General features: G+C 35.1%; 1 protein-coding gene across 4 annotated transcripts in view; it reads left to right on the top strand.

Annotated features, from left to right (window-relative positions):
* LOC149789193 (N-acetylated-alpha-linked acidic dipeptidase 2-like) overlaps positions 1-18,710 on the top strand; it is a 101,199-nt gene that overhangs the window by 67,130 nt on the left and 15,359 nt on the right. For all 4 annotated transcript variants that reach the window (XM_089975340.1, XM_089975342.1, XM_089975343.1 and 1 more), the window contains 3 exons: positions 1,872-1,957; positions 2,665-2,758; positions 16,996-17,126. In XM_089975340.1, the coding sequence (XP_089831466.1) occupies positions 1,872-1,957; positions 2,665-2,758; positions 16,996-17,126 (311 nt within the window). The remainder of the gene's footprint in view (positions 1-1,871; positions 1,958-2,664; positions 2,759-16,995; positions 17,127-18,710) is intronic.

Genomic DNA, 18,710 nt, shown 5'->3' with positions numbered 1-18,710 from the left:
TCCAGGCACTGATGGTGAGTTGTGTCACTTGTGTTTTCTTGCTAGATATTTGACAGTTAAGATGGTATCCCTGTCAGTTGCATTATGCTTACCAGGATTATGGTGAAGCAGACAATGTTTAAGGTAGCACCATCCTCATGCTATGTAGGTTACCAGTGTAATCTTAAAATAGGATGCTCAGATCTGCTCTACTCCATTTCTAAAAAACTTTCAAATAAAAGTTTGTTTATGATTTTTGATATTATGATTCTGTGCACTATGCCACAGAGAATATTATGATGTTGCAATGACTTCAAAAGTGACAATTTTGTAAAACTTAAGGATTATGAAATTTAAGACTAAACTAGAAAATGTTTGGAAAGTACTACACATTAGCTAAGCAATACAAATATATGTTTGCATATTTTACCATTCTGATCAAGTTGTATCATCCAATTTCAATTTTTTTCTTCTGTTTATTTTTTTATTATTATTAAATTTCTCCAGTATTTCACATTAGAATGTGTGCTTTTTGTATGCTTAGGTACTTTATTTATTAACCTTTCAAGTGGACTATATGTGAAGTAAATCATGACAACTCATACACCAATCACCTGAATACACAGGATCACTCAAATGCTTAAATAATCTCATACCCAGATTACTCACATGCTTAAATAATCTAATACTCATATCACACAAATGCTTAAATAATCTTATATCCAGATTACTCACATGCTTAAATAATCTAATACTCATATCACACAAATGCTTAAATAATCTTATATCCAGATCACTCACATGCTTAAATAATCTAATACTCATATCACACAAATGCTTAAATAATCTTATATCCAGATTACTCACATGCTTAAATAATCTAATACTCATATCACACAAATGCTTAAATAATCTTATACCCAGATTACTCAAATGCTTAAATAATCTAATACTCATATCACTAAAATGATTAAATAATCTAATCTTCAGGATTACTCAGGATGCTTAAATAATCTAATACTGAGGATCATTCAAATGCTTAAATAATTTAATACTCAGCAATACTTAACTCATTAACCCCTGGAGGTTTTTGTTGTTTTTGCGTGAAATAGTAGAGTAGGAAACACATTTTGGGGGCTATTTTTCAATACATCCTAATACATCGACTTTCAAGAGATTTTCCATTAGCCTAATGCATAGTTGTGTTAGAGACATTGTTTTTCATGGTTATTTTGCTCACGCAGTTGTGTTCTTTTTTTTTTTTTTTGCTTAATGGACACATCATTTTCATATCGAGACCACTCTTTATTCCAAATGCCCACCTTATCCTACTTTTTGCAAAGGTTCACCTGTCTGTGTGCAGTTCAGACTGGTCTGCCTTATATCTGAGGCCAAAAAGTCTAAAATCCGGACACAAAATCAGATTCCGACCATGAGCGAATTTTGGATGAAAAAAAATGGGTCCAAAAAATTAGGTTTTTCCCTCTGTATTTTGTAGTGCAACTAGAACATCCAGATTATTGGTATCATTGTAGAGCTACATCTGTCTACCTTTCTACAATACCACCAACTTTAGTGTATCGTACATTACTTTGACCCTACAGAGCTTGGCAGTAGGCTTCTACCTCCTGCCATGCAAATGCAGCGCCAGGGCTTAATGAGTTAAATAACCATCACTACTGAAATACACAGAATCACAACGGTACAAGGAAACATTTGAATACTCAGATAAATCAATACTGTGCTTGGAATCACTGGAATGCTTGGCATTAGTTTGAACTGCATGCAATCTCAGAAAACTCCAAACAATCAAAAGCATTGACAAAACTTTTGGACCCAGACCCGAGTTTTTAAGTCAGACTGTATTTTTAAAAAGTATATTTCCCTTAAAGGTTCCCAGTCCTGATCCCGCATCACCCTATAAGACCTTGTATGACATATGGAACAAGACAAATCCAGGCTCCACAGGGGAACCAAGGTAAAATTACCTTTTTGAAATTTCATTGTAATTTAAACGCTTGTTTCAAACTTGAGTGCATATTTGTAAATAATTTGATACACCATAAACATTCATCTTCTGTCAAAGTTTAATTTTGTTCCTTAGTAGCTTTAATGTTAGTAGCTTTAATGTTTTTAATGAGTAAACAGGAAACTTTCCAAAAATAACTCTAACAGGAAACTTCCCAAAAATAACTCTCCTCCTTCCTCACTGCCATCTACATTTTCTTCTGCTGCTGCAGCTGCTATATATTTTTCTAATGATACTGTTAATAACTTTATGTTACATTACTACTTCTATAATTACTACTTCAATGTATTACTGCCAAAGTGTAATAAATACTGTTCGTTGGAAGCATAGAAGTGGCACATATATGTTAGAGAATATTATATTCAGCGTAGTTCAAGCAGTGCATTCCTAGAGATCATCAGACCACACTAATTGATTAAATAATTTCGTGAAATCACATTTTAATAAGATCTCTTGAGGAAAGAAACAGTTATATAAATTCAGTAGCTGAGTTATAAAATAAAACAATGAGCGATTCAGTGTGTTCCATGAACATACCTGCATTGTAGGAGAGACAGGGATGTATTGGATGACTTTATAGTAATGGACCTCCTCTTAATAGTAGTGCTGCTGCTGTTGCTTCTATTATTATTATTATTATCATTTTATTATTGCAGCATTTATTATTCCCTTGGTTCAGGAAGTGATATGGCTACTTTTTACCAAAGAGCTGGAGTACCCAGCATTGACATGTGGTATACATACGATCATGTAAGTCATAATATTTACTGGTAAGTGCCATTACATTTTTACAAAGTCGTTATAACTCCTTGCTGAGTACCACAAAAAATATTGTACCTCGGAGTATAACTTGGTATTTCTGAAAATACAGCTATATACTGTGATTTACAGCGAAATAACAATTTTATTTCCATTATATTATTTGAAAAAAATCCCTTGACAAAATAAAATAAAATATTTCAGGATGAAAGAAAATTGCAGGCCCTTCCCCATCCTCTGAAAATTCAATGGTCAGCATCTTATAATAGATGAATTGGCTATGTTAATGATCTTTTTTTATTTAATTTGTAATCTCAAAATGTAACAGAAGTGGGATGATTAAGCTTACACTCTAGATGACACTCTAGCTGACACCCTGTGAAAATTATTTTTCTGACATTAGAGAGCAGAGCTTGTTGATAAAAATAGAAACTGTTAACACTGAAGCCTTAACAATACTATCTACACTAGTGATATAATAGGAAGGGAAACTTGAGTGGGATATGAACTCAAGGGTATGATATTTATCAGAGAAGGCTAGTTAATATAAAACACACTCAATCAACAAATGAGAAATTATTTAGTGGATTTGAGAAATTACATAAAATTCATACAGAAAGCAGCTGCTCTCCTTAAAACTCTGTCTTACAGATGAAAAGTACTTAAGAAATGATTACTTTTAAATCCGAAATATTCCTAAACTTTGATTTAACCTGAATATCTTTCACAACATCTCATTTGGCCACCACTCAGGTATACATGACATATGTTGAACATGTGATTAAAGGATCGCAAATATAGTTATATTTGTAATATTCAAAATTAATCTGTGACAAATACAACTGTTTCTTGTAAAAATAATATATACTTGATTTAATTATTTTGTCATGAAAAAAATGAAAACAGAGGATATTTGCTTGAAACAAGTGAATAACGGATTTATTTCATCGAGTGGATGAAAAACTCAGTATTTTCACAAGTGGCGAAGCCACGAGTGCAAATACTAGAGTTTTTCACCCTCGATTCAAGTGGTATTAAATGGGAAGGAGCAGAAGCAGCTTGAGGGACAAAACACATCATTACTTTGCATACAAAGGTTCAAAGCCTTATTATTTACTTGGGAGTGAGATAGAGTGCATAAACAGCTGAAGTTATCATCTCGCACATGAAACTTACAGACTGGCTACATGGATCAATATTCTGTAACCAAGCCCAACCTCAAGAACTGGACAACATCAAGCTAACAAAATGTCTCCATTCCTTCATGACCAGATTTGACCTTATAACTTGGATCGTAATGGGCCATCACCACAATTGATCATACAGTATTGTCCACCAGAGAAATGAATTACAGTTCCATGATTCATATGGTAAGTCTCAGTGGAAATGCATGGAAGCCTGTTTCTAGAATGGTCTTTTTCTTAAACCGAGACCCTATATAATATGGGCATGACTTTAACAACAAATATGAGCTAACAACTGGTGAATGCAATGTGCTCTACCTCCACATATCTTTAAGACCCAGCATAGGCCACTATATTAATCATTGTCACGTTTACCCCGACCCAGAGTAGCCCCAGTTTGAAACATGCATAATCAAAGTAATTCTGACAAGCCATTGTTTGATGTTAAACATTGCCGCAGGCTAGCACTAATCCCTTACGTAAGATTGCCGTGGCTAAAAGTGGAGAGCCAGACCTAGGAGCTGCGATGCCGCTAGATAGTCAATTATCACCTAGAAGTGGAAACGTTTGTCCAGATCAAAAGAAGTTGCCCGAAGAAGTGGGAGTGTCTTAACTTCTTTTCCCTGCAGACAGCCAGCCAGGTTGAACTGGCCGCTAAGACGATTGGACAGAGTCACAGCGCCACCCAATCAGAATCGGGATAGGGGAGAGACACTGATTTGGCTAGAATGAAATCTCCGTGTCTTCTGGCAAGAATTAGTTCGCTAGAGAGATTGCCCAGAGGAGGACAGAATAACTCCGAACATCTATTCGTTATTGGCGGGAATATCTTAGAACAGGAAATTCTAAGTACAGACAGCTTCAAATAAGGAAGCTTTGAGGGACACACCAGTTACAGTTTGGTCCCGTAGTCTCAGATAGCGAGACGGAGGAAAGGAGAAGAAAGGAGAGAAGTCAGGAGAAGTTGAAGTCTAGGAGGAAAAGGGGAGCGAAATTGGAGGAGGAGATAGTCGAGAGGGAAACGGAGTCGAAGGAGGTGTTGGAGGAACGGAAGGAAGGAAGGAATTAGCGGGAAAGAAAGAGATGAGTAGACGCAAGGACGGGGGAAAATCGAACTCACACTGTAAATCACGGGATGAATTAGGATGTCACTTGGTCGAGGGAAAGACGGTTGATTGAGAGTTTATCGTTTTAAATTATCGAATTTATTAAATTGTTATTAATTGAATTTCATCTTCGTGTTCCCTATAATTTAGCCGTCGGCATTGCTGACTGGGGGCTCAGAGCTGTAAATCTACCTCGTCACCAATTTAACTTTCTAACCCACGAGCCCGGGTGGAACTTTCATCATAATTTAATTAAAATATATTGGAAGAACCCCACCCCAATGCGTGCAACCGTCACAATCATCTAATCTCCTCTTTGGTGATCAGGCAAATGGAATTTGCAAGCAAGTTACCAATGGTGTCTTTTTCTATCCCTCATTCTCAGTTACAGCAAGGCAATCAACAAAATATCTCAAAGAATGACTCTAGAGGATGGGCCACTGGGAAGCAGTGCCACTAAATTTGCACTGTTCACCCAGGCTAAAGTGGAAAACACGCAAAGCATGGGCAATTATTTTAGCCTGCAAAGCATGGGAGATTATTTTAGCCTGTGTATCTCTCCATAAGACCTTCACTATCTCAAATGACATCGCTTCTTTCATGCCACCTTTTCCCAGATCCTGGTAGGGGGAAGGCTACAATCCTTTGATGTTGAATGGGGAGGATTTGCCTTGATGACATAACGGACCTGACAAGTGGTTTCTGGGTGACTCTGTAACATGTGTTCAGTTCAAATCCTTCTTTCCCTAGAGTTCCTTCAGCTAAAAGCGCAGCACTCTGAATACTTTTGGGCTCATGATGAAATATAGAAATGAGTTCATTGTTTATTTGACTGGTGCTATATGGCACACTTACACAAGTAGATTATTTAGTGCCGAGGTAATTGGAGTAAAGTGTCCTGCTCAAAGACACACAATGGTAGCTGATCTAGCCTGGTCAGATGGTAGAATTCAAACCCGTATACTTTCAGTTGTGAGTTTGGCATGCTAACCACTGACCCGTACAAAATAATTAGGTGGATTCCACCTGGAACGTAAGCACACTCCAGACGGAATCTGCCTAAAATGTTAAAAATCTGGTTAACACAAAGGCGGACATGGAAAATTTGAGAAGTTAAAGATGAGTCCATCTAGAGTCCGTCTAACTCTAAGATGGACTTTTTTCAAATTCCTGCTATAAATACATCTTTAGGCATAATTTTGGACTTGGTTAATTTTCCACCCACCATCTAGGTGGAATTAGGAACTTAGTAACTGGCATCTATTATATGAAAGGAGGAATCTGGACTTAGTTTATTTTCTAACCAACATCTAGGTGGAATGAAGAACTTAGTCATTTACATCAGTTAAATAAGGCATAATTAGGACTTGGCTTTTGTGTGTCTGTAAAGTTGAATGACTGAAAATATAGTGATACTTTGTGATTGTAATATCACTGACAGTTCAATAAAAATATCAATAAGATATAATAACATTTATTGTTTCTTGTACAATTTGAATGATTTTCAGCAGCATTTATATTTCCTGTTTCTGATAGCTGTAATTTTATTGTTTATTTTGGGCACTTTTTATAACTTCTTTCCACAGTTTTCCTTGTTAAATTTCTTTTCGAATTTGTTATTGTTGTATTTTTGTTTAACTTCAATTGGATTTAACTGCCCTCAAACAAGTTTTCATCTTGTTTTCCGTTTTAAAACATAATTTCGCTTTTCTCCTGACCTGAATTTCCTCGATATGGACCCATTTTTTAATATCGTCTCCGAAACTTTTTTAAATAATGCTCTATCTGGTCCCATTCCACAACGAGCTTTCAAATAAGTATTTGTTCCGTTTATTGTTTAACAGAGGATCGTTGTATAAAGCTTTCTGATTGGTCAAAATTTTGTAATTGCCCAATGAATCGTCACGTAACAGAAACTGATGGGAAAGAGCATGTGTGCTAAACATGGCGATTCGAATTTTCGAGCGGGACGAGAGATTGAATAACCATTTGAAAAATGTGCGGCAATGAGAATACCCTGAACGCAAATTTGATGGGAACATAATTGGTCAGTCTGTATGAAAACTGAACGCCAGGACAAGCATTTTGCTTTTTGTGCCATAAAGAGCTTTACAGTAATGGCTAACATGCTAAATAGGACAAGGAACTGAATCAGGAATCAGGATGATTTCGAAGTTATACAACTCCAAACTGATTAACTTCAGAATTTAAGGACGGACAACGTGTAGATCACTGGTGGGAATTGTTGCCAGGTATCCATGTCTGTCAAAGATAGTCATATCTTTGCGGAATTTTCTTGGCTGAAAAGTAGAATCTACTTTCAGTCTCGTGAGGCATTATTGTGTATATTATCAAAATATTCTTGGTGTGTTGGAATTCAGTGTAAAAGAAGAGTAATTATATTATGATAAACGTTTGTCACGGCTGCTTATGGAACAGGGACTAATTCGAGAGACCACAACAGCATCATAGTTTGTGCAATCAAAAATCCAGTCTACAGTACAAGTGACATAAGGCAGGCTCCTAGCTTTTCTTCTTCTCATAATCAAATTGTCACAAATGGATATTTTTCTGTTATATTGCATTATTTTCACGGCTGAATTTTTCAATGCAGATTAATATTTTATATTTTATATATGTTTATGTGTTCACAGATGCCTGTGCATATGTTCCAGGTTTGATACTTTGATTTTTAAAACCACTTAATTATATAGAGTCAGATACTTCATATCATGTTGCATATACTGTATATGTTGTACATGACATATAGAAGGCCTCAAGGTAGATTAGTTCTGTAACTAATTGAATTACCTTCTCTAAATAAAGTCATTATTATTATTATTAACTCCCATTTCTCTTAGCCTTGGATGTCATATAATTACAACATCTGTATAATTGTTTTGATGCAAATTTAAATATCACCTTGGTTAATAAAGTCATGTTTAATTCATATCCATTATTTCATTGAAACCTGCTGAAATGTCTGAAACACTAAAAAAAACTTCAGTAAAATACTATATAATGATAAAAATTTTAGTAAAATCTTACAAAAGTTTTAGTCAATTTTTTTGTGAAACCTTACAAATATTTCAAAGAAATTTGAGTGAGACCTCAACATAATTTCTATGAAAGTTTTGGTCAAAATATGTGTGAAATCTCACCAAACTTTAAAGTGAAATGAAAAATACTTAAGTGATGCCATGTTTGATTAGATTTTGTATGCAAGAAAGAAAATGGCATTGCCCCTTAGGACAAGAAAAACCAAAATATTATTTGATAATGTCTGTCAAAATAAAATTTATGATCCATTTTAAATATTACTGTGAATATTTATCATTGATTCCCAATAATGTCTAAAAATCATTAGGCAGTTTAATAGAAATCTGAAGTATATTGTAGAAATAGCTTTAAAAAACCCGTCTGAAATCCGCCTTGACATTTTCATTGTTGGATGGGGTTTCTGCAGGTATTTCCATCTAATTAGGCAGAAGTAAAGATTCCGCCTAGTAACAGTAATTTGCATATTTCGAGCTATATTTCACCCTGAATCTGCCTAAAAGTGATAATAAGGGGAATCTAGGCTAAATAAGCGGAATAAACAGATTCCGCCTAGTAGACGGAATAAACAAACTCCACCTAGTAGGCGGAATAAACTAATACCGCCTAGTAGGCGGAAAAAATAAATTTATTATAACCTTTGCACCTCTAGTGTAGAATAGATAAAAAAAAGTATAAATGCCTGCTTAAAAACATAATAAAATGTGAAGCCACCTATTAATAACAACGAATGAAATAGTGGATAGATTTTATACCATGGAAAACATGTTATTTTAGCAAATTTAGGCAATATAGTCATGGCAGTATTGACACTGTACCTGTACGAAAACTTCCGCTCTGACTTTAACCAGATTCCAGGTGGAATTTTAAAGCGGATTTCACTTAAAGCCTAGATTCAACTTATTATAAATTTTAGGTGGGTTCAGGACGGATTCAGGGTGGAATACAGCCCGAAATATGCAAATTAGTCCGTCTATTACTAGGCGGAATTTGTTATTCCGTCTACTAGGCGGAATCTGTTTATTCCGCTTATTTAGCCTAGATTCCCTTATTATCACTTTTAGGCAGATTCAGGGTGGAATATAGCTCAAAATATACAAATTACTGTTACTAGGCGGAATCTTTACTTCTGCCTAATTAGATGGAAATACCTGCAGAAACCCCATCCAATAATGAAAATGTCAATGCGGATTTCAGACGGGTTTTTTAAACAATTTCTGCCTAAACCATAAAAAAAATATTTCAGATTTCTATTAAACTGCCAAATGATTTTTAGACATTATTGGGAATCAATGATAAATATTCACAGTAATATTTAAAATGGATCATAAATTTTATTTTGACAGACATTATCAAATAATATTTTGGTTTTTCTTGTCCTAAGGGGCAATGCCATTTTCTTTCTTGCATACAAAATCTAATCCAACATGGCATCACTTAAGTATTTTTCATTTCACTTTAAAGTTTGGTGAGATTTCACACATATTTTGACCAAAACTTTCATTGAAATTATGTCGAGGTCTCACTCAAATTTCTTTGAAATATTTGTGAGGTTTCACAAAAAAAAATTGACTAAAACTTTTGTAAGATTTCACTAACATTCTGATCATTATATAGTATTTTACTGAAGGTTTTAGTGTTTCAGACATTTCAGCAGGTTTCAAAGAAATAATGGATATGAATTAAACAGGATTTTATTAACCAAGGTGATATTTAAGTGTGCATGAAAACAATTATACTGATGTTGCAATTATATGACATCCAAGGGAAGAGAAATGGGAGTTAATAATAATAATAATGTTGTTGTTGTTGTTGTTGTAGGGTTTAACGCCATTTTTCAGCACACGATAGGCTATACATGGCGGCCAGTATTAATGGTGGAGGAAGAACCCGAGAAATCCACGGAAAGAACCACCGACCCTCGAGAAGCTACTGGCAAGCTTTCTCAGATACCCACATTGGCCGAATCCGAGACTCGAACCTACGCAGACAGAGGTGAGATGGCAGTGATCCGTAACGGAGAGCGCTTTAGACCACTCGGCCACTCGGGGCCCCTATACTACTAATAATAATAATGACTTTATTTAGAGAAGGTAATTCAATTAGTTACAGAACTAATCTACCTTGAGGCCTTCTATATGTCATGTACAATATATACAGTATATACAACATGATATGAAGTATCTGACACTAAATAATTAAGTGGTTTTAAAAATCAAAGTATCAAGCCTGGAACATATGCACAGGCATCTGTGAACACATAAACATATATAAGATATAAAATATTAATCTGCATTGACAAATTCAGCCGTGAAAATAATGTTAAATTACAGAAAAGCATCTATTTGTGACAATTTGATTATAAGAAGAAGAAAAGCTAGGAGCCTGCCTTATGTCACTTGTACTGTAGACTGGATTTTTGATTGCACAAACTATGATGCTGTTGTGGTCTCTCGAATTAGTCCCTGTTCCATAAGCAGCAGTGACAAACGTTTATCATGATATAATTACTCTTCTTTTACACTGAATTCCAACACACCAAGAATATTTTGATAACATACACAATAATGCCTCACGAGACTGAAAGTAGATTCTACTTTTCAGCCAAGAAAATTCCGCAAAGATATGACTATCTTTGACAGACATGGATACCTGGCAACAATTCCCACCAGTGATCTACACGTTGTCCGTCCTTAAATTCTGAAGTTAATCAGTTTGGAGTTGTATAACTTCGAAATCGTCCTGATTCCTGATTCAATTCCTTGTCCTATTTAGCATGTTAGCCATTACTGTAAAGCTCTTTATGGCACAAAAAGCAAAATGCTTGTCCTGGCGTTCAGTTTTCATACAGACTGACCAATTATGTTCCCATCAAATTTGCGTTCAGGGTATTCTCATTGCCGCACATTTTTCAAATGGTTATTCAATCTCTCGTCCCGCTCGAAAATTCGAATCGCCATGTTTAGCATACATGCTCTTTCCCATCAGTTTCTGTTACGTGACGATTCATTGGGCAATTACAAAATTTTGACCAATCAGAAAGCTTTATACAACGATCCTCTGTTAAACAATAAACGGAACAAATACTTATTTGAAAGCTCGTTGTGGAATGGGACCAGATAGAGCATTATTTAAAAAAGTTTCGGAGACGATATTAAAAAATGGGTCCATATCGAGGAAATTCAGGTCAGGAGAAAAGCGAAATTAAGTTTTAAAACGGAAAACAAGATGAAAACTTGTTTGAGGGCAGTTAAATCCAATTGAATTAAACAACAATACAACAACAACAAATTTGAAAAAGAAATTTAACAAGGAAAACTGTGGAAAGAAGTTATAAAAAGTGCCCAAAATAAACAATAAAATTACAGCTATCAGAAACAGGAAATATAAATGCTGCTGAAAATCATTCAAATTGTACAAGAAACAATAAATGTTATTATATCTTATTGATATTTTTATTGAACTGTCAGTGATATTACAATCACAAAGTATCACTATATTTTCAGTCATTTAACTTTACAGACACACAAAAGCCAAGTCCTAATTATGCCTTATTTAACTGATGTAAATGACTAAGTTCTTCATTCCGCCTAGATGTTGTTGTTTTGTTTTAGTGAACTGGTACTGTATTACACATAAGCTGAATATCCGTATGAAATAATTAGGCGGATTCCACCTGGAACTTAAGCAGACTCCAGGCGGAATCTGCCTAAAATGTTAAATTCTGGTCAATACAAAGGCGGACATGGAAAATTTGAGAAGTCAAAGATGACTCCATCTAGAGTCCGTCTAACTGTAAGATGGACTTTTGTCAAATTCCTGCTATAAATACATCTTTAGGCATAATTTTGGACTTGGTTGATTTTCCACCCACCATCTAGGTGGAATTAGGAACTTAGTCACTGGCATCTATTATATGAAAGGAGGAATCTGGATTTAGTTTATTTTCTAACCAACATCTAGGCGGAATGAAGAACTTAATCACAAAAGAAAAGTGAGAAAAACTTGAATAATAAGACATTCTGCTTGTATAAGGCTAAAACTAAATGGACTTAGACAAATTTGAGGCTATTTATTACATGATAAATACAATCATTTATAACAGGGACTCATTTCACAACTACCTTTGCATTATAGTAACATTTACTGACTCTACCCCCTTTTCTATGTTGTGGTTTTGGGTATTTAACTCAGAATTGCTTTTTGTTCAGCATCGGAGTCCATTGGTTGTTTACGTGACATTAAATTTAGTTTTTGGACCCAAAATATTCAATGCCAGTCAGGCGATTATAATTTCAGTATTTTATATTGTTGTCTTAATTGCTAAACCCTGTCTAAAAATAGGCATTTTGTACCTGTTCTTTGGAGATGAAATGCTTTTGTACATTAACGTTAAATTCATAAAAAGGATAATCAAGTCAAAATGGTACAATGTAGCAACTAAACTGAGAACAAAACAATATTAAATTGATATTTGGAAAAAGTTTGCAGTATGCAGACGGAAAGAATGTACTGTACAAAATGACGTTTTTTCTGCATCAACTGAAAATGATATATGCAAGTTTGTCTCCTACCAAAAGTGTTTCAGTGATTATGAATTTTAATCACTTTCACCTGTCCAGTTTGTAATATTAAAGTTGTCAGGTGATCAAGCCAATGAAATAAAATATATTTGTTTGAGCTATTGGCAGAAGAACACAGCAGCATGATCCTAGTAGAGTCTGCATAAAACAGTAGGTCTAATTGAGGTAAATGTAAACACTTATCTTGCTTTGAGAAAATGTACTTTGTAGATTTGGTGTGGGACTATTCAAGAGACTTTAGACTTGAGATTGTATTCTACACATGCACTATGTAAATTTCTTGGTGTGGAAGCATGTTACCTAAACAGTACAGTACAATATTGATTGGGGTGATGACCCTCCAAAAATATTTATCTCATTCTTTATAAGAGTATTTAACGGCCTATAAGTCGATGCGGAGTATAAGTCGAATCAACAAATTTGGCATATTTTCTAAACTTCATCCATATATAAGTCAATGTTGAGTATAAGATGAGGCCAGATAAATATCTCGGAATGCATTTTTCACTTCGTTCCACACAACATTGCGAATTTGATTCTATCTGTAACTCGGTAACCTTTCCAGTCAGGAAACTTGCCAAACTGAAGTTACGGGCTCCAAAACGTGCAATTTTCATGAATTTTTACTGCTGAGACAAGTCCGAGCTCGTGTGATAATTATAAAGTATAATCTTTTGAGCCAATCATATTTTGGCATTGATGTATGTGCCGCATAGTTTAACTATTTTGAAAATAGAGTCGCATGTATACGATGTATGTGCAGTGAAGAAGATAATGCCTAGTTCTTGCATGGAACAGGATTCCTAAAGTTGAATCGAGTTAATGGTAAGTAAACACTTACTTTTGCATCTGACTGCTCCGGTGGCCTAGTGGTTAGAGCGTCAGCCTCGGATGCGGGAGGTCGTGGGTTCGATCCCCAGACAAGTCATACCAAAGACTTACAAAAATGGTACTATCAGCTGCCTCTCTTGGTACTCAGCATTAAGAGGTTAGTGTTAGGACTGGTCATCCTGGTGTCAGGATAATGTGACTGGGTGGGACATCATGCTACATGTCTGCGGCATGATGCCCCAGTGCTAGATATCACTATAAACTGTCACACTGCAGACATCGTAGCCATATGACTGAAAAATTGTTAAAGCTACATTAAAAATCCAAATCACACACACACACACACATGCACACACACACACACACTTTTGCATCTACCATTGTTCTGTAATTAAAAAAGGGATGTATCGTAGAGTCGCAAACATGGTACATGTAGCTCTTTTCACCAGTTGTCACATGTGCGCACACTTGTCCCAGGAGAAAAAATTCGCCAAACTCGCATGTTTTGGAGCCCGTAACTTCGGTTTGGTACAATGCAGAAAAGTCAATAATGGCTTGATGAATAGAAAAATATCACAGGAGTAAAACAAGCCATATAGTATGGTCATGTGTCTTTAAAGATGGAAATAGCAGAAGGAAATTGAGGGTGATGGGCAGAACGAAGTATTTGGAAGTTACATACCTTCTCTCTTATATATTATTATAGAGAGGGTCCTATGTCAGAATGGGTCATGGGGGTAATATAAGGTATTTTTGTCACTCTGTATGATTTTTTCCCATCAGATTATTGTTTTTTTTTTCTGAACATCAAGCTCATGTCAAGCACCTGTGAAGACAGAATACAGAGAGAAGGATGCATATGTATTCCATCTCATTTTTCTTCTTGCACCTCGTGAGCAAAATAAAATATGGTCTGATATATGAGAGAGAGAGAGAGAGAGAGAGAGAGAGAGAGTCAGAGAGAAGCACAGAGAGAGACATAGAGAGAGTTCAGCTTTTTGTAGGGTTTGTTGGGTTTTATTTTAACTTATAACCCTCGTGTTGCTGAAGCTTTGTCAAAAAGAAAGAAACATTAATAAATGAAACATTAAATGTAAACAATGAAATTACATACCATACTCATTCAGGGTTTAAATATTCACAATAATTATATCCATATAGACTCCATTTGGTTAAATTCCAAGAATGACCATTTTGCATGCTGTCTGATTTTCTTTGCAAGTATAAAGATAGTCCAAGTTTCCTCTGACCCTTGCCACCCCATTTTTGATATTTTGGCATTCATGTTGGGTGTAGGGTCAGAGTCCATTCCCTATCAAAAAGCTGGAATTTGCCAACACCATTTGATGTCGGCATGGGGTAGCCGCTTACTAGTCAGCCCAGCAAACTTGAACGACCTTTCATTGAGATATACCTGCATGAAATCGATAGGAATAGGATTTATTTTCTCAAAAAATGTGATCATTATAATAAGTATTCGTTCTGTCTTTAATCCAATGACAGATGAGACAAAAGTACATTGTTGCTGAAATTTGACAGGGATCTGGCCATTTGCATTCCTAGTCATGTGACTACACATCTCTCATAACCTACATGTCAATGACATCAGATTAGCATGTCTGTCTATCTATCTCTATGTCACTGATTCATATGCTTTATTTGATTAGGTGCAAGAAGGAAATTGTGATGGAATATGTCTTTGACATGGTTATTCATCTTCTAACTTGTCAATTCTAACACGCATAAATATAATCAGATTGAAACAACATATATTCCAAATTACTGGTGCATGCTGCTTTAGCGCAGTTACATCAGATCTATGTTAATTTTTACTACTGATGCTCATGCAATTGCTTAAATTACTTATTGTGGTATCTTATAATTTTTCATATACAATCTCTTCCCCAAAATGAAATATTTTTTTACACATTATTTTTTCGTACTCTTGGAGAATTGTTTTCCATATGGAAAGCACTATAAAGTGATTCGGATGACATAATCCAATTATAAGTTGATTTGGACTATAAGATGAAGCTTAGATTTTCTGGTCACAAATTATTGTCTTATAGGCAGACAAATACGGTAACCGGAGAGAGCCTGGAATATTAGTCCAAATACTCTAGCGTTTTCCATGCTACAATTGTCCAGCGTTTTCCATGTCTTTTTTTCCAATACTTTTCCAGCCTACCTTAGATAGAGCCTGGAATATATTAGTCCAAATACTCCAGCATTTTCCATGCTAGAATTGTCAAGCATTTTCCATGCTTTTACATGTCTTTTTTCCATGCTTTTCCAGCCTACACTGGACAGAGTCTGGAATATTAGTCCAAATACTCTAGTGTTTTCCATGTTAGAAATTTTCATGCTTTTCCATGGAATAAAATGGAAAATCTACAACTGCCCAGGGAATCTCATTATATGTTGCTAATCACTGTCTTTTTTCTCCTCATATAAAGACTATTATTTGTGGTTTCTTTTCTTTTTGTTTGTTTTAAGCACAATCTTTACTGAAGACAGAGACAAAGAAGGCTTCATTCTTGTATTACTGATGGTTCAGTACTGTAATCAACCTTGTGCTAAAAATAGACCATGCTAATTGTGCCCTGCTGTAACACATACATAGTAAATACAGATGCTGGTAGCCTTTTGAAGTTGTAAAGAAGGTACACGTTCTTCTCGAAAATTAATTCATTAAGCGTTGTTGTTATGGTTCACATGCAGGTGACCTGAGATACCAGAAAGATGGTTTTTATACTAGTACATGTACTACTACTACTACTACTACTACTAATAATAATAATAATTATAAGAAGAATAATAACAATAAATGCCCATGCAAATATAACAAAAATACCAGGATTATTGGTAATAATAATAATAATACTTATTATTGAAACGATAATAGTATCACTAGAACAACAAAAACTGTAATAATAATTAACTGAACTTGTTAATTTGGATGTCAACATGATGGTGGGTGTTCATGCAGTGCTTTATAGTTTCAGATGTACAAAATACAAGAATACAGTCAAATCACACATCAATATCTCTAATGTTTTCTGGTTTGTATGATGCATACAGCTGTATATACATAGAACATACTGCAGGCAGGAAGATAGATGCCAGCTGAGACTGTCAATTACAACACTTTGGACACAAAAGAGAACTGAAATTCCAAGATAGAAAATACACGAGACAATAGATCATGAAAGGAGAATATTATTACATAGTTTAGAGAATTATTTGTTAGTTTAGATAGAACACTGCTTGTAGAATCGTGTCTTAGAATGCAGTTTGTAGAATCATGTCTTAGAATGCTGTTTGTAGAATCATGTCTTAGAATGCTGTTTGTAGAATCATGTCTTACATCAAGATTTGGATCTAAAAATATGAATTTTCACTGATTGCTGATAAATCTTCTTCCTCATAAAGACAAAGGTGCAAAGTTACCATGTTTCATATTTCAGAAAAAGTGGGACATACCTTCCTATCCCTTATATCACTCTGCGTATGAAACATTCCAGATGTACACCACATTTATAGATCCATCCTTTAACTATACTTTGGCCATGACAAGACTTTGGGGAGTTATAAGCTGGTAAGTCAATTTTGTCTTATTATCTCTTAATTCAGTTGCCGTAACATATGCCAGTTTTGTGTAATGCTGATAAATGAGCAGACTGGACTATCAAGTATGATGATGGCATTCCAGTATGTCTACAACAGTTAAAATAATAATTCTGTCTTTTTATGGCATGTATTATCAAAGATTTAAATTTAAAGGTAAAGTCACTGATAAAACAAGAAATTGCCTGGAATAAAAGTAGATTATTCCAGGATGAAAAAAGCCCCGTGTTTTACAAAAATAGTTAAAGCAGATGAAAAGCTCAATTTTTGTAGCCCAAACATTGGATAGGTTAGTTGCATGATTTAACTAAGTTTATTGTGTTAAAACAAATGACCAGAAGTTTTGTGATACTGTAGAAAAATCTTCGATTTGCTACTCTTTAATGTTATGCTTTCCTACTTGCATGATGATTTGTCAGTTGAGAAAGCATTGCATTGGATGTGAAAAGGCATGTTTAATAATGTGACCAAAGTATCCTACATTTGCTTTGGTGGCTAAAGCTACGAAATTATGTTGATAAAAATAAATTCAGCAGGACTGCATATTTTGGAACTAACTGAAGTTGTCAGCTGGTAATTTTGTACCTGATGACTGTAGAACTTGCAGTTACCAGGTATGTTGTATTCTCTATCTCTGCCAATCCAAGACAGGCATATTCGTTATCAGATTATGTGATTATCAGATTATGTGATTATCAGATTATGTGACCACAACTATAAAGGCTAATGAAGTCATCTTTAAAAATTTTATGAATAATTTGCTTGCTATTAGTCATGTAAAACTTGCTTACCTGCTAACAAGGCCAAGTGAGCTCTTGGTTTAGTCTTTCCTTCAACATTCATTGTACCGCTTCGGTTGCCTAAGTGGTTAGAGTGTTTGCCTCGGATGCAGGAGGTTGCGGGATTGAACCCTGGCCCAGTCATACCAAAGACTTATAAAAATGGTACTAGCAGCTGAATGCTTGGCGCTCAGCATTAAGAAGTTAGTGTTGAGACTGGTTGGCCTGCATGGTATCAGGATAATGTGACTCAGGGTGGGACATGATGCTATTTGTCTGTGGTATGATGCCCCAGTGTATTCTTAAGACATCACTATAAACTGCCACACTGCAAACATCATAATGATAAGACTGGAAAAATTGTAAAAGCTACATTAAAAATCCTTATCACACACACACACACACACACACACACACACACACATCAGTCATTGCCAGTCATGTATCTTCCATTCCAATAGCTATTATTGCTGGTCCCCCTCTTATAAGGCCACCCCTTCTGTACCTGGAAAGTGGCCTTATAAGACGTGCGGCCTAACTGGAGGTAGTCTAAATATTTTGCAAAAAGTGTATGCAGTTTATATAGTAAGAAAGTTTTATATAATTTCAAAGTATTTAATATCTTCATTGAAAAGTAACATTGATTTATAAAGGTCTTAAGAATAGATTCATTTCAAGTGAACATTCATTACAGTAATAGTTTGTATTCTTAAGTCTCAAATGCAAGTGGGATGTTGTTTTTGGGTCATTACAGAATTCTGAATGACACAATTTCC

This window comes from Sinohyriopsis cumingii, chromosome 11, assembly GCF_028554795.1.
Source record: "Sinohyriopsis cumingii isolate HCF-2022 chromosome 11, ASM2855479v2, whole genome shotgun sequence".
NCBI lineage: Eukaryota > Metazoa > Mollusca > Bivalvia > Unionida > Unionidae > Sinohyriopsis > Sinohyriopsis cumingii.
Note: the sequence above shows the minus strand (reverse complement) of the source record. Positions and strands in the feature narration are given on the sequence as shown.